This window comes from Grammomys surdaster, unplaced genomic scaffold, assembly GCF_004785775.1.
Source record: "Grammomys surdaster isolate TR1022 unplaced genomic scaffold, NIH_TR_1.0 693, whole genome shotgun sequence".
NCBI classification, from domain to species: domain Eukaryota; kingdom Metazoa; phylum Chordata; class Mammalia; order Rodentia; family Muridae; genus Grammomys; species Grammomys surdaster.
In genome coordinates, this window is record NW_021605112.1 from 177,804 (window position 1) to 201,115 (window position 23,312).

The following is a 23,312-nucleotide window of genomic DNA, read 5'->3' on the forward strand; positions in this document are numbered from 1 at the left end:
GTTTGTGCATCCAGTCTGATAGTCTGCGTCTTTTTATTGGGGAATTGAGACCATTGATGTTAAGACATATTAAGGAAAAATGATTGTGGCTTCTTGTTATTTTTGTTATTAGAGGTAGAATTATGTTTGTATAGTTATCTTCTTTTGGGGTTGTTGGAAGATTACTTCCTTGCTTTTTCTAGGTTGTAGTTTCCCTCCTTGTGTTGGCATTTTCCATCAATTATCCTTTGAAGTGTTGGGTTTGTGAGAAGATACTGTGCAAATTTGGTTTTGTCATGGAATATCTTGGTTTCACCATCTAGAGTGATTGAGAGTTTTGCTGAGTATAGTAATCTGGGCTGGCATTTGTGTTCTCTTAGGGTCTGTATGATGTCTGTCCAGGCTTTTCTGGCTTTTATACTCTCCGGTGAGAAGTCTGGTATAATTCTTATAGGTCTGCCTTTATATGTTACTTGACATTTTTCCCTTACTGCTTTTAGTATTTTTTCTTTGTTTTGTGCATCTGATGTTTTGATTATTATGTGACGGGAGGTATTTCTTTTCTAGTCTAGTCTATTTGGTGTTCTGTAGGCTTCTTGTATGTTTATGGGCATCTTGTTCTTTAGGTTAGGGAAGTTTTCCTCAATAATTTTGTTGAAGATATTTAGTGTCCCTTTAAGTTGGGACTCTTCATTCTCATCTATACCTATTATCCTTAGGTTTGGTCTTCTCATTGTGTCCTGGATTTCCTGGATGTTTTGAGTTAGGAGTTTTTTGAATTTTGCATTTTCTTTGACAACTGTGTCAATATTTTCCACCGTATCTTCTGCATTTGAGATTCTCTCTTCTATCTCTTGTATTCGGTTGGTGATGCTTGCGTCTATGACTCCTGATCTCTTTCTTAGGTTTTCTATCTCCATTGTTTGTCTCCCTTTGAGTTTTCTTTATTGTTTCTATTTCCAGTTTCAGATCCTGAATGTTTTTGTTTAATTCCTTCTTTGTGTTTTCTTGCATTTCTTTAAGGGATTTCTGTGATTCCTCTTTAAGGGCTTCTACCTGTTTACTTGTACTCTCCTGTATTTCTTTAAGGACGTTACTTAATTCCTTCTTATAATCCTCTATCATCATCATGAGAAGTGATTTTAATTCTGAATCTTGCTTTTCAGGTGTGATGGGGTGTCCAGGGCTTGTTATATTGGGAGAACTGGGTACTGATGATGCCAAGAAACTTTGGTTTCTGTTGCTTACGTTCTTGCGCTTGCCTTTCGCCATCTGGTTAACTCTAGTGTTACCTGCCCTCACTGTGTAAGACTGGAGTCTGTATTTCCAGTTATCTTGCTTGTTGCAGAACTCCTCAGAGTCCAGATGTCTCTGTGGTCTTATGCTCCTAATCTCCTGGGTGGAAGAACTCCTGGGACTCAGGCCACCTCTTGGATCTGGAAATCCTTCTGCTCTGAGTGCAGTGGCTCTTCTAGGATGACTCAGGATTCAGTATCTCCACAGGACAGGAGCAGACCGACTCTGTGTCAGCTGTTCTGAGTGCAGTGGCTCTTCTAGGATGACTCAGGATTCAGTATCTCCACTGGACAGGAGCAGACCGACTCTGTGTCTGCCCCAGCCCAAAGGACCAGGCAGGGGTGGAAGGGAAGTGGAATTCCGGAGGGGCAGGGTTTGGGTAGCTGCTATGGCCTGAATGTCCCTGGCTCCCAGATGTATCTCTGGGGCTTAGGGAGTAAGATGGAGTTCTTACCAGCTGCTCTGAGTGCAGTGGTTCTTCTAGGATGACTCAGGATTCAGTATCTCCACAGGACAGGAGCAGACTGACTCTGTGTCTGCCCCAGCCCAAAGGACCAGGCAGAAGTCATGGGTTTTCTGTTCAGGAACTTTTCCCCTGTGCCCAACTATTCAAGGTTCTTCCCCACCTCCTCTTCTGTTAGTTTCAGTGTATCTGGTTTTATGTGGAGGTCCTTGATCCACTTGGAGTTGAGCTTTGTACAAGGAGATAAGAATAGATCGATTTGCATTCTTCTACATGTTGTCCTCCAGTTGAACCAGCACCATTTGTTGAAAACGCTTTCCTTTTTCCACTGGACAATTTTAGCTCCTTTGTCAAAGATCAAGTGACCATAGGTGTGTGGGTTCATTTCTGGGTCTTCAATTCTATTCCACTGATCTTCCTGCCTGTCTCTGTACCAATACCATGCAGGTTTTGGGAGGTTTTTTGTTTGTTTGTTTGTTTGTTTGTTTGTTTTGTTTTGTTTTTTAATCACTATTGCTCTGTAGTAGAGCTTGAGGTCAGGGATGGTGACTCCCCCAGAAGTTCTTTTATTCTTGAGAACCATTCTCCCTATCCTGGGTTTTTTGTTATTGCAAACGAATTTGCAAATTACTCTTTCTATCTCTATGAAGAATGAGTTGGAATTTTGACGGGGATTGCATTGAATCTATAGATTGTTTTTAGCAAGATAACCATTTTTACTATAATAACTCTGCCAATTCATGAGAATGGGAAATCTTTCCATCTTCTGAGATCTTCTTTGATTTCTTTCTTCAGAGACTTAAAGTTCTTGTCATACCAAGGTATTTTATATTATTTGTGACTATTGTGAATGGTGTCATTTCCCTAATTTCTTTCTCAGCCTGTTTATCTTTCATGTAAAGGAAGACTACTGATTTGTTTGAGTTGATTTTATAACCAGCCACTTTGCCGAAGTTGTTAATCAGGTTTAGGGGTTCTCTGGTGGAGGTTTTGGGGACACTTAAGTATACTATCATATCATCTGCAAACAGTAATATTTTGACTTCCTCCTTTTCTATTTGTATCCCTTTGACTTCCTTTTTTGTCTAAATGCTCTGGCTAGGATTTCCAGTACTATTTTGAATAGTTAGGGAGAGAGCGGGCAGCCTTGTTTAGTCCCTAATTTTAGTGGGATTGCTTCAAGTTTCTCTCCATTTAATTTGATGTTGGCTACTGGCTTGATTTATATTGCTTTTACTAGTTTAAGTATGGGCCTTGAATTTCTGATCTTTTCAAGACTTTTACTATGAAGGGCTGTTGGATTTTGTCAAATGCTTTCTCAGCATCTAGTGAGATGATCATGTAGGTTTTTTTTCTTTGAATTTGCTTATATAGTGGATTACAATGATGGATTTCTGAATATTGAACCATCCCTGCGTTCCTGGGATAAAGCCTACTTGATCATGATGTCTGCCCCAGCCAAAAGGACCAAGTGAGGGTTAGCTGTACATTTTATTTTGTACCTATGAGTGTTATGCCTGCATATGTATCTGTGTATATATGTGTGACTGGATTCTCTAAAACTGGTGTTATAGGTGGTTGTGAACCACCATGAATGTGCCAGAAACCCACTCAGTGTTTCTCTGTAGGAGTTGAACCATCTCTCCTGCCAGTCTTCTGACAATTTTATAGGCAAGAATAAGATCTATTACACTGTTTTATTTTTTATATCTCTGCATTTCTGTAACTAAAAATTAGGTTTAAAAAATAAAATTGATTTATACTATTAGCTGCTAATATTCTTGTTCTGCTACTTTATGGGGAGAAAAAGAAAATGGTAAGCAAGCAACATGACAACTGTTGATTGTATTTCTTAGCTACACAAGTATATTTACTATGATGATGAACTCACTTTTTAATATTAACTCTGTATAAATACTATAATATTAGAGTAAATATTTTAATGATTCAAGTAAATTTCAAAGTGTGTTCAGTTGTACAGCATTTATTTTTTTTCCATCAGGGTGATTTAATAATCATGAACATACACACTTCTAACAGAAGGTCACCAAGTACTTGAAGACAGAACCAACAAAGTGTGAACATGGTGGTTTGCATGTGAACAGCCCCCATAGGCTCATATATTTGTATCCTCAGTCCACAGTTGGTAGGACTGTTTTGGAAGTTGTAAGAGATGTGTCCTTGAGTGAGGTGCATTGCTGGCGTGGTCTTTGAAGTTTCAAAGTCTCATAGTATCCCTGATATCCTTTCCTCCCTCTCTCCTCCCTGCCCATTCTTGTAGATCAGATGTAATCTCTCAGCTACTGCAGTATCATCCCTGCCTGCCTGCCTGCCTGCCTGCCTGCCTGCCTGCCTGCCTGCTGTGATAGGCATGGACTCATCCTCTGAAATTGGAATATCCACCCCGTCCCTTAAAACCTCGTTCTACTTTAATTTGCCTTGGTCATGGTGTTTTGTCACAGTAATTGAAAGATAACTAAGAAAGGAAGAGAGAAGTAGATGTTTCTTAAAAAGAGATTTCCAGTCTCTGCTTTCAAGAGTGACAAAACTAGGAAGAAGATGAACAAACCAGTAGCAGCGCTGTCAGCTAGTAGGCTCCAACACGTGACTGCCCAACATTCAAGGCTGTGTACACGGTTCACTTTCTAAAACAGGATCTGTGTGAGGATGTAGTGATGATTAATTAAAAGTGACTAAATCCAACAGTGTGTGCTGCAACTAGAAACCGATAATGAAAGAAAGTTTAGGAAGTCTACGAGTATTTAAAAAGAGTGCGATCTTAAAAACCAATTAAACAGTGATGAGATTAGGAAGGAGATTAGATTGATCCTTTTGGGTCAAAGAAAACAAAACAAAGCGAGTTGTGGAATGCAGCAATAGCATGGATCTCATGGACGTTTATAGCTGTAATGTCTACGTTGAATAAAAACATTTTCCACTTACTAAAGCAAATTTCCACATCAGTTCACTGGGAAAAGAAAAAGAGGATACTATATTTAAAGTAAGCAATGGTAATAGTATTTATTTTTTAATGTTATATATATATATATGTATATGTATATATATATATATAATTTTATTTTCTATTCTAAATAGGCAAACTTTAATGGGTGGGTAATCTCTTTTTTTTTCTTTTCTTAATGGATATTTTATTTATTTACAATACAGATGTCATCCCCTTTTCCCATTTCCCCTTCCTAGACCCCCCAATTCCATCTTCCCTCCTCCTTTATGCTTTCATACCATTTTGATTACATGCATGTATTAAGGTCAGTCCTAGGTTAAGGGTCTAGCAATACAATAATAATTCTAACAACTCTCTGGATGTTTTAACAATACATAGGGAGCTTATGAATTACAAGAATACTGCTCTGCTGAGTGTTGATGCGGCAGATACCCATGGCCTGAGGTCAGTATTTCTATTTTGGTCAAGCTTCAAAAATAGCATATATAGCTTTTTGTCCTGGCAATACTTTTATTCCTGCCCATTGTGTTAAAGCTTTTCTTTAACAACATCAACATGTTGGCAGCCAAGTTCATGACTTGAACTTGAAAATAGACCCCGAGACAGAGTTGTTAAATTTACAGGCTGGCAAGCCAAGGACAGGTAAGATTCTGCACAGAGACTCACCAACTTAAGACAGTACATTGCTTTTGATAATGTATATTCCGTGATGGGTTAGGAAGGCATTCTTGTGAGAATGACCTAAGACAAGCTCAGTCTTGTTAGTGAAATAAAAAAGGGGGGAGAGGCAGAGAGCCTTTGGGGCTGCTTGGCAATAATCTGACATGGGCCAAGGACAAGGAACTGGGCTGCTTAGTAGGAATATGGCATTGGCCAAGGACAAGGAAGTAGGCTTCAGGCAGGAATCTGACTTTAGGCTAGAACAAAGAAGTAATTTCAGACAGGAATCTAAATTTTAGACTAGAACATGGAAGTAGGCTTCCAACAGGAAAATTACCTTGGGCTAGGACTGGGAAGTAGGCTCAGATAATTTGATCATCCTGATAAGCCCTTAGAAACACTGATCACTGGAGTGTTCACATAATTGGGTTTAATGCCTTGCTTTTTCTTTGACTATTTGTATTGCTTGTTCCTTGACTATAAGGTTATAAAGTATATATGTTGGTATAAATGTATGTCTGTGTATAAACCTACAAGTTCTTAGTTTTCTTTTTAAAAGCTTTATTCTTTTATTCTTTAGTTTTCATATGAATGCCTGCATGTATATCTCTGCTGGTAAGAATCTTTATGTTTTCAATGAATACATCATTGAATAGACAACAACTTAATAGTCTTTAAATTTATATTATGTTTCTTCCATTCATTAGTTTTTTTAATCCATTAACCATTCATTTCTAAACATTTGTTAACATCAATATGACTATAACTTGTTTAATATTTAATTCTGAAACTATAAATATAAATCAGATATATGAATTAAAAGTTCTATTACTTAGTGGGTGCTAAATGATAAAGTAGGTGGATTTCCATAATAAATGCATTATTACTTCAAATTTGTCATTTTTCTAATTCCATCTTATAACAACCATTAAGGATAGTTATATATTGTCTCAAAGCAAAAAGACGGGTTTTGCTGAGGAAGGCAAATTTGTAGGTAGATTTGGCAGGGTAGGAGGGGTAAGGGTACCTCAGAGACCAGAGGGTTGCTTGAACATAAATTTTAAAATAGCAAGCTGGAAATAAGCAACATAAGAGAATGGTGAACTAGCAAAGATCATCCATGGCTTGGGTATAAGGCCATTTGTCTTTTCCTCTGAAAGCAATCATCATTATCTTCAAAGTTTGACGCACTTGACATTTCTATCTAATCCTATTTGCCTCTAAGATTTCATCATGACTCAGGAAGAGGTCTTAGACACTACCTCATAAAAATGTTATTATTTATAGCTGCTTGTTTTCTCATGCTAATAGCAGTGTTCTGCAAGTAAGACTGAAGGACCCTGCCCCCAGTTGGGTAAACAAGATGCTGACTGCTAACAGTTGGCAAAGAGACAGAGGCGGGGCTTTTATGATTCCCAAACAAGAGACTGAGGAAGGAGGAAGAGGCGATCTGTCAAGATGGGAGCATAGGAGAACCTCCGCCTGAGAGGTAAAGGACAGAGAGACAGCTGACATTTAAGAGGCGGGGAAGAACAGCTGCAAGGGGTACTTTTTACTGGGTCTAGGGCAGCAAAGATGGAACATAGATTTTAGTAAGTAATAACTCAGAAATAGTAGAGGGTAGTGTGTTAGCCACGTAGAAGTCAGGAAGTGGCTCAGCCATTGAGCTGTTGAAGGCAAATTAAAAGTATAAAGGCTACATGTGTGGCTTTCATTGGGAACTCAGAACATTAGGGTGGGATAGCAAGGAGAGCCGCCACCACTGGGATTGATTTGAGTAGTATTAAATGGATCCAACTAAAACGCACTGTATTATTTTTCTTCTTGCAGAAAAATTGCCTTGAGTAGTGTCTAATTACACTCCAGTGAAAAATGGAGGAGTGGTAGGAAAAGTGAATAGGGAAAATTTTTGATATATGAGACTTTCCCACTACCCTACATACACATCACGTAGCCTCTTGTGATATTTGGAAGCTTAGTCTAAGGAGGATTTTTAATAAATGCTACAGTCACATTCACATTAGCTATGACAAGTCCTAAGGAGCCAGCTCTTTTCTGAAGGAAAACAGGGGAAGAGTTGATCTGAGGAAGGGGAGACATTGAGAGGAATTGAAGGAACAGAGACTACTGTTGAAATGTATCTTATATTAGTGAAGAATAGATGATAGATAGATAGATAGATAGATAGATAGATAGATAGATAGATAGAGGCTAAGTCATGGATTGTAAGGTAGATGAAGTTTCAGAAGAGTTTTGGTGTTGGTAATGAAGCCTAAAAGTAAATACCTTGCAAACATATCTGTGTGACATGAATAGGCAAAATGACATCATCAAGAAGGAATTCTATAGCCCTATCCATCAGGCAGAATCATAATCATATTTTACCTCCAAGAACAAGAAGAAACTTGTGTTCATAGGTTCCAAAGTTTTCTTTGGCTACATAATTATAATATTCCAAGAAAATATCTCTCTCTCTCTCTCTCTCTCTCTCTCTCTCTCTCTCTCTCTCTCTCTGTCTCTCTCTCTCTCTCTGTCTCTCTCTGTGTGTGTGTGTGTGTAGAATAGCATATACATATATATGAACAGTACATACATGTACATATATATATATATGAACATATCCATATGAACAGTATTATGAATGTGTACATAACACAACAGTGACTCTTGCAATAACTAGTCTAGTACCATTCACTGCAAACTGATAGAAGTAAACTGGGGAGGGAGGATGTCTTAATAGGAGTTTCTATTCCTGCACAAACGTTATGACCAAGATGCAGGTTGGGGAGGAAAGGGTTTATTCAGCTTACACTTCTCAGATTGCTGTTCATCCACATAGGAGATCAGGACTGGAACTCAAGCTAGTCAGGATACAGGATCTGGTGCAGAAGCCATGGAGGGATGTTACTTACTTGCTTACTTCCCCTGGCTTGCTCAGCTTGCTTTCTTATAAAATCCAAGACAATCAGTGAAGGGATGGTACCACTCACAAGGGGCCCTCCCGCCTTGATCACTAATTGAGAAAATGCCTGACAGCTGGATCTCATGGAGGTATTTTCTCAACTGAAGCTCCTTTCTCTGTGATAACTCCAGCTTGTTTCAAGTTGACACAAAACCAGACAGTAAAGAGGGAGAAAGAATGAGATCTCTTCAGTGAACTCCTTTTGTAAGAACCCAAACACAATATACCGTTTACGAGACTCATTTATTACAGTACTTTCTAGATTTCTAAAGCCTCATTGGTATACATTGATCATCAAGTTATACCCTTAGGTATAAAGTAATCAACAAATCACCTGATATTTGGAAATTTTAATAAAAAAAATGAGATATAACTAAATGAGTCATCATTCCTTTGTAAAACCTACAAAGCACAAAAACATCATACAAGAGTGTGACAGCCAATTTTATCAACTTGACAAGACTCAGAATTTTCTGGCAGACAAATTTTGAGCGTGTCTATGTGGTGAGAAACCAAGAACCCTTAAAGTCACCTTTCTGTGATTTCTGACTGTAGATGCAATGTGACTATAGGCCTGTCCATGCCTTCCCTGCCTTAGTAGAGAACTTTCTATGTATTCACAGACTTGATCCCCATTACCATCTTAGTAATATTTTTGTAGCCTGGTCCATGTAATGGAGTAAATGACAGTAATATATAGAGGAGGCTTCTTCAAGCATTGATGAAAAACTTTAACATTTCTTGTGAATCTGGCAAGAGTTATTTAAGCATATAATTTACTTTTATCTTTTTATGATCAAATCCAACAAAAGCTTTTTAAAGAGGGCAGGGTTGTTTGTCTTACAGTTTGAGGGCATAGATCCACTCTACTAAGGCAGGGAATATATATATGTACATTTTTTAAAAAGAAGAAGAGAATGTTGCCTACAGTAGTGGACACGTGAGCAAAGACACCAGGAAAACCTCATTTTATTTTCTACTGGAACAATGAAATATCATTTGAAACATACTACATACTCTTGTTGAATTCAGCAGCTCAGTGTCCCAGATCCTTGGTGAAGTACACTGAAAGGGAGTCATATCTGTTTCCCCAGGGTTGTGTGCTGAAATGTGCCTAGTAGGTTACTTGTAGGATGCAACAAAGCTTTGCCTCAGAACCTCTAAGTATTCAGAAACACAGAAATCTAATTGGAAATTAGTTCTTCAGAGGAAAATAGACACAGGCTCCAAAACCCTTCTCAGCATTAGGAAGGACAGTTGAACAACATTACAAGCAGGCCTCTGCAGAGGTTCACAGAGCCTGTGACCTTCCTTACCCCACAATGAATCTTTCACTGTTGGGGCCAGCACTGTGGCTTAACTTCAGCCTTACAAAGGACCACTCCGGTGTAGTAGCATATGGCCTGGGAAGGAACAAGAGAAGCTTCACTCACCAATCAGACAAGATTGCTGCCAGACTCTGTACACCACCCAGCTCCCACCCCTTTTGATTTGTTTTGGCTGTAACACCCAGTGTCAGTTCAGAAGGCCAGATCTCTCCTGCTCTGTTCTTGTCCCTTCTTTTCCCTTGGTTTCCTTCTTTTCTCTTTTTATTTTCATAGACTTCACATGAACATAGTTCACGCTAGCTTGTGAGTTCCCTATGTCTCAGCCATCTCAAATGGACCTTAGGTTATTTGGTTGCATTCCTTGATTATCTCTTTGTATTTTACCTTTAACTTAAACTATCTTTAACTTAAATGTCTCTTCTCCCTGACCCTTCTCATGTCTATTGTTCTGACTTCTATTAACTTTCCTTCCTCTATTTTTCTCTTTCAACACAGTATTAATCCGTAGTCTTACTCTATCTTATTTCCTCTTCCTCTTCCTTCCCTTCTATTTCCCCTTCCCCTTTTTCTCTTCCCCTTCCCCTTCTTCTTTCCCTTTCTCTTCCTCTTCTCCGTCCCTCTTCCCTAGTCGTCATCTTCTTCTTCTTCTTCTTCTTCTTCTTCTTCTTCTTCTTCTTCTTCTTCTTCTTCTTCTTCTTCTTCTCCTCCTCCTCCTCCTCCTCCTCCTCCTCCTTCTCCTTCTTCTTCTTTTTGCTTTCCACTCATTCAGTAACTGAAACCTAAATTTAAGCTATACTAGGAGTGTTACTTTATTGCCTAAAAAGATTGGAGTTTAAAGAGTGATTACTAGCTACTTGATGTTCACTAAATATTCCCAGTGGACATGCTTTTTGATCGTTCTTTATTACAGACAGTATTCTACTTTCATGAAACTAAGTCTGGTGCCATGAATACCAGCATATCAGTGAAACTGACCCTTCAAATCCAGTACAGTTTACTCTACCTTGACACTGCAAGCATTTTTACTGAAATAATACATTTTTTAAAAAAGCAAACAATATCTTGTACCTGACCCAGTGCAACAACTCAAGAAACATGCAAAATCAAGACAGTCCATAGACTACTAGTCTCACAGTGATGTCTTCCAATAAGAGTGAATTAGAAAAAATCATCAAAATATTAATGAGTATGTTTAAAGAAATCATACAGCCACCCAGCAGCTGACTGAAACAGATGAATAGACCCACAGCTGAACAGTAGATGGAGCTTGGGGTATCTTATGGAAGAGCTCGGGATTTGAAGGATTGATGGGACCAGACAGGTTAGGAACTCCATAGGGAAACCAGCAGAGTCATCTAACCTGTACCCTTGGAGACTATCAATAACTGAACCACCAATCAAAGAGCATGCATGGCCTGGACCTAGGCACTGCACACATATGTAGTAGATGTGTAGCTCAGTCTTCATATGAGTCCCCCAAACACTGGAGCAGGGGCTGTCCCTAAATCTGCTTCCTGTCCATAGATCCTGTTCACCTAATTGAGCTGCCCTGTCTGAACTCAGTGGGAAAGGATGTGCCTGGTACTGCAAAGACTTGATGTGTTAGGATGGGGTAATACCCAAGGAGGCCTCCACCCTCTCAGAGCAGAGGAGTGTGGTGATCATGATGTAAAGTGAATAAACAAACAAACAAACAAACAAATAAATAAATAAATAGGAAAAGAAATAAATCATACAGGAGATCAATGAACCCTTGGTTGAATTCCAAAAGAGCACACGCAAACAGCTGAATGAAATAAGGAAGTCAATACAGCATGTAGACATGGAATTCAATAAACAAAAATACTTGGAAAATAAGTCAGAAAAATGTTTGATGGAAACCTTTACAAATAGTACAGATCAAAGCAAGTAGTATAGGTTGACACAAGGCAGAATAGCAGAGCTTGAAGAAAAAGCAGAGTGTGATGCTTAATATTAATTATCCCTGGACAAATCACTGAAGCAACAACTCTCTGAAGCCATCTTTGTGGGACAGTTAGACAAAGGTAACTGAGGTGGAAGGACACATCATAATGTAGGTGGTAACACACCCTGGGCTAGCATACTGAATCTCATTAAAGGAGAAAGATATCTGGGGATGAGTATTCATCTCTCTTTGTTTCCTGATTGTGGGTATCATGTGACCACCTGCCTCACACTGCAGATCCCACACAGATGGTGCCAGACTTCCTGCTGCCACTCCTAGCTGCTTCTTCTGTAGAGGAATAATTCTTTTTTTAAAGCATGTTTAATTATACTATAATTGTAAAATAATGCAATTACAAATGACAAAAATTTGGTTGAACAATTTATTAACTTCTATAATCTTTCTATAATCTTTCTATACGTCTTTCTCAAAATTTAAATTCATAATTACAAGTTAAGAGATATTTACTAGATACTCTTTAATTATGTCTTTTCTCAAATACATTTTTACTTATTTTAAAGTTTATAAATAATAAACATATATATCATAGGCATTAATTTGTTACCAATTTAAACAAATAGAAAATTAAAGTCATTTATTGTTTTTTTTCTCCCTGTGATTACCATACATTGCATGTCCAATCAAATCTAAGATACTACCCTTTGGCTGAATTTCTCAATGTCAATCCCATTTGCAAATAAATGAACTTCATGAAAATCAGAACCAATATTACCTAGAAATCATTTTCATGTTTTCTGTCTTACTTGCTGTAGAGTTCTCAGTGATTCCCTAGGCATAATAACACAAAGTTAATTAAAGGTGAGTTTCAGTATGTGAATGTTTCAAATGTTTACTGTTTCAATTTGTAACTCACAGCCCTTCAGTAGAAAGAAATGTTGAAATTATATATGTGTGTGTGTGTGTGTGTATATATATATATATATATATATATATATGTGTGTGTGTGTGTGTGTGTGTGTGTGTGTGTGTGCGTGTGTGTGTGTGTGTGTGTATAGTGATTTTTATTAAAAACAACACATTTATTCTCATTACTGTCACTGTTTGGATTCTCACAAACAGACATGTGCATAATACAAATGAAATCATTTTCCTATGTGTCTTCTGGAAGCAGTAGGTAGAAAGCTCCTTCTGCTCATCCTCCTCCCAGAGGGTTACACTGTTTTCACACCAGCACTTTTGTCTCTAAAGCTCTGCTATATCCTCTGGGATACAGAACACAGTCTTCCACTAGAGGGCTCAGGTCAGTGTTTCAGATCTCAAGGGATTTAGACATGAAGGATCATGCACATAGATATAAGCATAACACATATAACAGGATTATGATGTTTGGGATCATCACACTGAACATCTGGACCAGCTTATTCTCACCTCTTTTTATCTTTCTTTTTTGCCGACAAGAAACTAGGTATGAGAGGACATGTGAGAGGCTGGCCAGCCACAGGGTGTCTTTGTGAATGGTAGTAGATCCACTGCACAGAAGCTTTATTAGAGGCCTCAGGTGCTTTCAGTGTGTTCCAGTTGATCCAATTGATTGATTCCTAGAAAGGCAGCTTTGATTCCATTCACCCAGATCTAAGTCAGTGAAATCATGAAAATGATTGCTCTTTCCTTGGAGAAGATATCGTTATAAACTTCAGATTTTATATCTGTATAGCTTTTCATGATGATGTTTATAATGGTGACCATGGTGAAAAATCTCTATTTCTCCTAAACAAATAGACATCACTGGAAATAGTAGGAGTCAGATGAGATCAGAAACATAGCCAAGTAAGAAGCTACAGAAGAGATGCTGGTCACAGTCTGGATACTTGTTTGTTACCTTTTCTCCTTTGATCTTCAGAAGCAACATGTTTTACATTCTTCTTTCAAGATATACTTAAACTAAGATAGAAAGTATCCATTGTAGACAGCGAAGCTGAACCAGGTGAGTCTACTGCCATGTTGAGGGGAAAACATGGGCTGCAAAGATTGAGGATGATCAAATGAGGGTTGGAAACATTAACCCCAGGGTTGGAAAAGAAAATGAACATTAGATGCTTTCAATATTATTCTTGAAACATTAAGATATTTATGTTTCAAGTTGTTATCTCTAGAGACCAAGTCTGATTTTGCTGCAAAAATAAGTCTGTGTAATATTTAAAGCATTTTAATTTTTATTGGAAAACTTAATTTATACTAAATATTTTCTTGGAAATTATTATATTAAATCTTTGACAGAGAAGTTTAAAAATACATTGAAAATGCAGCAAGTAAACCAATAGTAATCATTACAATAATATCAATAAAGGAAACATGTAATATAAACAGCATGTTTATCTCATATGTGGAAAATAAACATAAGAATACAAGAAGCTGTCTCGGAGATATATTTCATATTTTTAACTCAAAAAAATGTTAATGGACACACTGGTCTTCCTACTTGCTTTCACATGCAGTCAGAGTTGACTGTTACTGGGTGTGGTGACACATGCCCTTAATTCTAGCACTCAAGAGGACAGAGGCTGTGAGTTCATGCCCTACCTATTCTACTTAGTGAGTTCCATAACAGTGAGGTTAAATAGTGACATCCAATCTCAAAAATATAAGTTGACCTTGAAAAAAAATCTGTGACGGTTTTCAAACAACAAAAGAGAAAACTGACCATCAGTGAGGGAGGGAGAAGCTGGTATAGCTCTTGCTTACAGCCATTCATCTTCTTACAATGCATCTAACTTCACATAAACTTATACATGTAAATTTGTGAATTATATCACATAACAATGAATATCTTAATGGTTAACTCTTTTGATATAAATCAGTGACAGACTACCCAGCATGTAGGAGGACCAGAATTTAAGTCACAGAACCCCAAAATAAAAACAAACAAAATTTAACTATTGTCTCCACATCCCCAAAACTAGCTTTTTTCCCATTATAAGATAAATACATATTTGATTAAATATACATTCACGTATACATACTATTAATAAAGGTTTCTCATACATGTAAGTAGAAAGATTTCTGTTGTAAAATATACTACAATTTAAGATTGTACCAAAGGAAAAAATTGGACATAGAAATCTCCACTTGGGTCTATATTATAGTTCTCCAAAGTAGCCCTTAGCCAAATGAAATATACCCATAAAGTTGAAATATCAGGTTATTTTCAACATGCATGGACTCAATGACTGACTACTTGGGAGATCATTAACCATAACCTGATATCCTTTAATGTTCTATTTCTGAATTAGGTGATAGCAGTAAAACATGGTCTGCACCAAGGAATTCTTTGTGTTATTTGATGAATTAAAAATATAATATGCTATCTACAAGAGTTCCTGAATCATAAGAATAACAAGTGTCTGTAGCAGGATGGAAAGATGAAGATGCAAATTCATCCCTCAATATCTTACCCTGGGCAAGTCTGCATCCAACACGGTTGCTCAGATAATCAGTAAGCAGGTATTATTTTATTATTAGCAAGAAATGTTCCAGATCCTCAGAGATTCCAACAGCTCTAGGTTCCAGGTGTCTGAGTTCATTCTCATGGGATTTCCAGGTATCCACAGCTGGCAGCACTGGCTCTCCCTGCCCCTGGCTCTGCTCTATGTCTTGGCTCTCATTGCCAACACTCTTATTGTGACTGTGATTTACCAAGAGGTATCACTACACCAGCCTATGTACCATTTCCTGGGCATCCTTGCTATTGTGGACATGGGTCTGGCAACTACTATTATGCCCAAGATCTTAGCCATCTTATGGTTCAATGTTAAGGCTATCAGTTTCAACGAGTGTTTTGTTCAGATGTATGCCATCCATTGCTTTGTTGCCATGGAGTCAGGTATCTTTGTCTGCATGGCTATAGATAGGTATGTGGCCATTTGCAGACCACTGAGATACTCTTCTATAGTTACTGAATCTTTTGTGGTCAAAGCAACTTTATTTATGGCCCTCAGAAATTGTGTGGCTCCCATGTCAGTGCCTGTATTGGCTGCTCAGAGAAATTACTGTTCCCGGAATCAAATCAACCACTGTTTTTGTACTAACCTTGGGGTCACTAGCCTTGCCTGTGATGACAGGAAAATCAACAGCATCAACCAGCTATTCCTGGCTTGGGCAGTCATGGGAAGTGACCTCGGTTTAATTATGGTTTCCTATTCTTTGATTCTTCGGTCTGTGCTAAGACTGAACTCTGCAGAAGCTGCATCTAAAGCCTTAAGTACCTGTACTTCTCACCTCATCCTAATCTTTTTCTTCTACACTGTTATCATTGTCATGTCCATCACCCACAGTGCAAAAATGTCAGTTCCTGTCATCCCAGTTCTGCTGAACGTGCTGCACAATGTTGTTCCCCCTGCTCTTAACCCCATGGTGTATGCTCTTAAGAACAAAGACCTCAAACAAGGCTTATACAACGTCCTTAGGCTGGATATCAAAGGAGGCTAAAGCAGGAGAAAAAAGTCATTTTTACTACTCAATACTAGGCTGTTTGATTGTACTAATTAATCTTACAGGCATAATATACAACACCCTCAAAAAGTATGTAATGTCTTAAATATTTATCATCAATATCACTTGATTATTTTAAAAGAGGGTATCACTTTTGTAGTCATGGCTGGTCTACAACTTGCTCTATAGACCAGACTGGCTTTGATTTCTGAGAGAACCCCTTCCCTCTGTTTCTTGAGTGTTGGAATTGAAGGCATGGGCTATCAGATTCAGTGAAAAAAAAACTATCTTGAAAAACTGAAAATCATGTTATTTAATGTTTTTCTCAAAATCACTAGCATGGCTTGGACGTTACTAAACACTTCTTGGATAATACAATTCATTCAAATGGATACATGAAATCTTTTAGAAATAAAGAAAAAATTAATTGTCTATGAGTCTGAGACATTCTTTTGTTGTTGTTGTTGTTGAACAATAATTTATTGAGATCCTTCCCTCCCAGCCTCTATAATTCCGAGGTCACTTTTTCCACTTATCTTGTTTGCTAGTTCCAAGAAGATGGATGGGGTCAGGGGCTCTATGAGACTCTCTAGGCGGTTGTAACTGTCTTCCTAGTACTTGAAGAACACAAACTGCAGATTCAGCGCCTCATACAGTGCTTTCACCTGCGCCAATTTTTCTGGGTCCTTCCTCCCATAATTCTCCTCTAAGATTTGGCGCTGTTGAGGAGTGGCTCGTAGCAGACACTGAACCACCAACCAGCTGCATTTGTTGTCCTGGACGTCAGTGCCAACCTTTCCAGTCACACAGGGGTCTCCAAAGAGATCAAAGTAGTCATCCTGGGCCTAAAAGAACTCGTCCATCTCCAGCAGGATCTTCAGGGTATTGGCATGTTCTTTCTCCCAGTCAGTGCCTGCCATGCAAATAAATGGTAGCCGCGATAGTCAGGTAGAAAGAGTAGAAAGCTGTCTTGTACTTGACAATAGATTTGTACCTCTTTTCAGTGTATCTACCAAGATCCATATGACCCTGGGGTGCTGTGATGAGGTCTAGTCTGCAAGATCTCAGTCTAATAGGAACTCTACAGAAACAGCTCCATCAGGTTCAGGTAGTAGGGTTACTCCCTGCAGTAGAACTTCAGCAGGCAGTAGATGGAGGCTTCCAGAAGCAGAGCATCGTTGATGGCATCCAAGCCTATGCCTGGCTTCTGATACCAACAGATCTGCCCCCAGCGAATGAGGGAAGAGTCCATGATGTCATCTGAAACGAGGAAGAAAGCCTGGAGCAGGTCTACACACCAGCCCACAGTCAGGGCCCGCTGGAAACTCTTGGTAGCCTGTTTCCTCAAATCCACCAGCTCCTGGAAGACTTGTACCACAGTCAAACCCTGGTTGTACCTGCCTCCTGCTACACTGTACTCCAGGACCTCCTTGATCCAGGTAGTAGCGCCCCTGTCTCTGAGTGTCCCAGCTCATCCTCAGTCAGCACCTTGACGATCTGGGAGAAGTGATTGGTGAAATTCTGGGATGAATTGCTTTTCTTGTTTATAAACATCTAATTTCTGGTTCTCATTCATTCTGACAGAGGAGCTAAATGCTCTATTCTTCAACGCAGATTCTCCTGGGCAAGTCTGAGACATTCTTAATGTAAATTCCTTAAATTAGTGTCCTTTTGTCAGAAAGAACAGCTGTGAAATGATGTTAATTTTGGCCTTTAATTCATATATGTTGTCTTTCACATATGTATACTCAGTCACATACATGCATGTGTACTGATTAATATATGAATATGAAATTATTTGGTTGTTTATGAGCATCAATGAGGTGGTAAAAAAAATCCCTACTCTTACTCCTCCTATGCAAGGTGTGTTGATCATCGTACAGGCACTTGTCCTGTCTGGGGCTAAGTCAGTTCAAATGTGTAGCTATCAAGAGACTGAGGTGTTAAGGGATGCACACTCTTCTATAGAACCATCCAATGGTTTTTAACTTAAACTGTCTTCTTGGACCTGACTGCACCCAGCTCACTGTTGTGATATCCAGAAAGTAGCCATTTCATAGGGTGAGGAGGGAGAGCAGATAGTGCCACCATGATGTTTTTCTTGTTAGGAGGAGATACATTGGAGAGTTTTGGTTAAAGGGCAGTAGCTTTGAGGGTATAGTAACTGATTAGAGCATTCTCGAAACTATAGACTGTATTTCAGTCATTCAGATAAAAGACATAAAGTTTTGCAAGTTTATTTTTTTGGTAAAATATTTATTTAGTAATTTCCAAGATGGAAATTCAGTATAGCCTTTGATAGGCAATAAGAATATTGATGTTTCCACGGACTAAATAGAAGCACTGGAAATGACAGCAGTCAGGTTGCATTACCACAGAATTAGAAGAAATAGCTGGAGGTGAGTTCCTTATTTCAAACGTTGTTGCTTGTCCTCACTGCCCTTCAGAAAGAGAAGGATTTCTGGTCCAAATGATGTAGATACCACATGAGAAATAACATTAAACCTTTAGAAGTCTTTGTTTTGTTTTTAGAATATATTAACTCTCATTATCATATGTAAAGATGTTTTTCAAGTTTCAGGGCTTGAGAGCCACAATCCAACTCTCTACAGTCTTGGGGTAATGTTAAACAATAAATGACTGTAAAGTTGTCTTCTATATTCAATGATATTCATGTTTAAACCTATTATATCAATAGACCTTCTTCATGGACTACAGACCTTTTCTTTCAGAAAAGTAAAGTTTTTTCCTATTGAAAACATTTTATATTTTGCTTGAAAATGTGTAAATTATTTTGTAGTTAGTACTCTGCTATTTGTTATCTTTTATTTATTTAAGAGATTTGAAATCATATTGAAGAAATAGAAATTATTTATATAATATAAAACTTCATATTTATTTATTATGTTTATATTATATTGTATTTATTATGTTTATAACTATAAGGAAAACATAATAGAAATAAACAGGACATTTATCTTATATTTTAAGAAACGATCATTTCAGAATATAGCACATTGCCTCCCTGGTGTAGAATTCTCCTCCCTACCTTAGGAGTATAACATTGCCTTCAACTTTCCTACTTGTTGCTGTTTTATAAAAATATAGAAGTTTATCTGTTTATATTTTGGGAAGAAGCAAAAAGTAAAGATTCATTTCTCTGTGATATTTAATTTTTTACATGTATATTTTATCTTATTGTATGAGTGTTATGCCTGCATATGTGTCTGTGTATACATGTGTGACTTGATTCCCTAGAACTGGAATTATGGATGACTATGGGCCACCATGAAGGTGCCAGAAACAAACCCAGTGTTCTCTATAGGAGCTGAGCCATGTCTCCAGCAATGTTAGCTGCTAATATTCTTGTCCTGCTACATTGTGGATAAAAGAAAGAGACAATGGTGGGCAGGTAACATGACAAAAGTTGATTCTATTTCTTGGCTACACAAGTGTATTTACTCTGATAATGAACTCATTTTAATATGAATATTTTCTGTATTACATTATTATAAATTTTATATATTACATTATAGAAAATATTTCAACTATTTAAGTAAATTTCAAAGGTATGTCTTAGTTGTACAGCAACCAAATATAATGTATACATGTTTGTTTGAATGTATGTGTATGTATAGAAATATAAATTCTTAGGCTTCTTTTTTAAAGTGTTGTTATTTTATTATTTTGTTTTGTGTCTGAATTCCTGCATAAATGTAATGCACTATGTGTATGCAGTGCCTGTGGTGGCCAGAAGAGGACATTAAATGGCCTAGAACTGGAGTTTCAGATGGTTGTGAGTCATGTATGTGCTGAGGATCAAATCCAGGACTTTTCTGAAGAGCTGTACTGTTAACCACTGAGCAATCCCTCTAGCTCTGAGTCCTTGGTTTTTTTAATTAATATTTTGTAAAGAAAAAAATTAAATGTAATGTTGAATGCAAACCAGTGAGAGCAAATGCATCTAAAACGAATGGTACATTTATGAAGTTAAAAATCTCTAAGTCTGACAGAAGGAACTTGATGACGGTTTTTGTGTCAAGATTGACTTTTTGTGTCAAATATCAGCTTAATTTATCTGTCTGAAGTGTAAACTATAGGAGATTGTAAAGACTAAGAATTACTAGCAAAGTAGATATGAGCAGGGACTCCAAATCAGCCAGACTGTGTTAATTGGGCTGTCCATTGTTTTATTTTACACTGTGGGCTAATAGATTAAAGAAAACAGTTTCAGGATGTCCTACTATTTTGCTTGTAGAAAACTGTATTGAATATAGAGGTAAAGCTATTTGACAGGACCAGTTCTAATTATCCCATATTCTTCCTAAGCTACAGGACAGATAAATGATAGATGTATTCACTCTGTTTTGTTTTGTTTTTAACTTTTTTTCTAATTGCTCTACATCAAGCATTTACTCTGTTATTTCTAAAAGTGAGCACCATACAACTGTTCTTTCCTTTGGTTCCTAATATTTGGCTGATATTGATAATTACTCATTAACATTTACAGTATATTTCTAATAATTTGTATGGTTGTCATTTTCCAAAGTATTTTCAAATATATTATGGACATGGATTTTTTTTGTATATGCCTTTATTACATATCTATATTTTAAATATTACAAATGTGAAATATACCCACTTGTATGAGCTTTCTAACTTTAAAAACTCATTATATTTATATATTCTGTGCATATGTGTGTGCATGCATGTGTGTATGTATGTGTGTGCATTATGTTAGTGTATGTTTGTGTGTATGCGTGTGTGTGTATGTTTGTATGTGTGTATATGTGTGTGTTTAGGCACACACTTGCCATGGCAATGGTATGGAGGCTAGGGGACCACTTGCGAGAGTTAGCAATCTCCTTCAACCGTGAGAGTCTCAGGGATCAAACTCAAGTTGTCAGGCTTCTTGGCAGGGACCATCTCACAAGTCCATCTGCTAGATTTTAAATAACTGATGAGATTGCTCAAACCAAAAAAAAAATGTTCTTCTAGGTGCTTTCTTTTTCTATTCTTATAAGGGGTTCCTTATGATTTTATAACAATAATTTTATTGAAATCTTTTTCATTCTCATTTATGAAGTACGCATTTAAATTTTTACTTCTGTTGGTAGGATCTTCATGTTTTCAATGAAATTATATGTAGACAAGTTAATAATCTTTAATTTTTTATTATATTTCTTCCATTTATTAGTTTCTCAACCCAGTAATCATTCATTTGTAAACATTTATTGGCATCAGGACTATATCTTGTTTAATTATGAAACTATAAATATGAATTAAATATGTATATGAAAGTTATGTTGTGTGTACTAAATGATAAAGTAGGTGGATTTCCATAATAAATGCATTATTACTTCAAATTTCTCATTTTTCTAATTCCATCTTATAACAACCATTAAGGATAGTTGTATATTATCTCAAAGCAAAGAGACGGGTTTTGCTGAGGAAGGCAAATTTGTAGGTAGACTTAGTGGGGTTGGGGGTGTTGAGGGCACTTCAGAGACCGGCAGGTTGCTGGAACATAAACTTTAAAATAGCAAGCCTGGAAATAAGCAACATAAGCGGGTTGACATCCCACAGTCAAAACTCTGACCCATAATTGATCCTGTCTGAAAGAACTACAGGGTTGGTAATGGAGAGGAGCCTGAAGAAAAGAAGGTCCAGTAACAGGCCCAATGTGGGATCCAGCGCAAGGGGAGGTCCCAAGGCCTGACACTGTTACTGAGGCTATGGAACTCTCATAAAAAGGGACCTATCATGACTGCCCTCTGGAAGACCCAACAATCAGCTGAAAGAGGTAGATGCAGATATTTCCACCCAACCAATGGACAGAAGCTGTGGACCCCTGGCTTGAATTAGAGAAAGGTTGAAAGAAGCTGAGGAGGAGAGTGACCCTGTAGGAGGACCAGCAGTCTCAATCTGGAACTCTGAGATCTCTCAAACACTGGATCACTAAAAAAACAGCATATGATATGAGGCCCCAAACACAGAACAGCAGAGGACTGCCAGGTTTGTGCTCAATCAGAGATGACGCACCTAACCCTCAAGAGACTGGGGGCCCCAGGGAGTTTAGAGGTCAGGTGGGGCTGGGGGTGGGGAGTGGGGACATCCTCGTGGAGACAGGGGGTGAGGACAATGTATGGGTTGTGGAACAGTCAGAGGGTGGACATAGGGGCGGGAATAAGATCTGGAGTGTAAAAAAATAAATTTGAAAAAAGAAAAAAACAAAAAGAGATCTATAAGAAGACTTCGGTTATGGAATAGAAATATATGCAATTAATGTAAACAAAAATAAAGTCATACGGCCTGATTCAAACAAAAGAGGGGGGGGGAAGAGAAAGAGAAAGAGAGAGAGAGAGAGAGAGAGAGAGAGAGAGAGAGAGAGAGACTGGTGAACTAGCTAAAACCATCCATGGCTCATCCATTTGTCTTTTCCTCTGAAAGCAATCATCATTATCCTCCAAGTTTGAGGCACTTAACACTTCTTTTTTTTTTTTTTTAATTTGAAAAGGACAACATTTAATTTGGGATGACCTACAGTTTTAGAGGTTCAGTCCATTATCATCATGGTGGCAAGGATGACAGCATCTAGGTAGACATGCTGGTGATGAAGAAGCTAGGAGTTCTACATCTTTATACAAAGGCATCCAGGAGATACTGCTATCCTCAGGCAGCTAAGAGGAAGCTCTCTTCAGCAATGGGTAGAGCCTGGGCATAAGAGAGGACCTCAAAACCCATCCCCCACAGTGATACCCTTCCTCCAATAAGGTCATGCCTCCTAGTAGTTTCACTATGGGTCAAGCATATTCAAACCACCACAGTCACTGAAGCAGGCACTGAGTGCCCTGACCTGTCTCTACATTGGCAGGTAGAGTGGTTTCAGGAAACAGATCCTTTAGGCAGTGTCTGAGGAGAGCTGTGTGTACAACAAAGCCTGAGTGAAGAAAGCAGGCTTTGGAACTGTTACCAGACCTCTTTTCCAGAAGGTTAAAAAAAAAACTGCAGAGAATCAATCTTTTAAATAATACCTGAGGTAAGCTAGACTGGAGATAGCAGAGCCCCCAAAGGAAGCCGAATTCTAGGTTGACCTCCATTTCCCATCTGATTGATACAGAAGATTCATCATGTGCCAACTGGAACAATCTTAACTCTAGCATTGCTGGATATTTGTGTTTGACAAGCCATTTCAACCTCTGAATTTTGCTTCTGAATTGTAAAATGGAGGGAATAACCAGAAC

The 23,312-nt window shown here is 37.9% G+C and overlaps 1 protein-coding gene and 1 pseudogene across 1 annotated transcript; one reads left to right on the forward strand and one right to left on the reverse strand.

Annotated features, from left to right (window-relative positions):
* The first annotated feature begins 15,105 nt into the window (after positions 1-15,105).
* LOC114633535 (putative olfactory receptor 56B2) lies at positions 15,106-16,108 on the forward strand. The gene has a single exon (XM_028782100.1). It carries the CDS (start codon positions 15,106-15,108, stop codon positions 16,063-16,065), a length of 960 nt encoding a protein of 319 aa, XP_028637933.1. The 3' UTR covers positions 16,066-16,108.
* Positions 16,109-16,547: 439 nt separating this feature from the next.
* LOC114633559 lies at positions 16,548-17,659 on the reverse strand (annotated as a pseudogene).
* Between the last annotated feature and the right edge of the window lie 5,653 nt (positions 17,660-23,312).

Excerpts from the sequence above, each read along its gene's own strand:
- LOC114633535 (XM_028782100.1), top strand. The coding sequence starts at position 15,106 with ATGTTCCAGATCCTCAGAGATTCCAACAGCTCTAGGTTCCAGGTGTCT.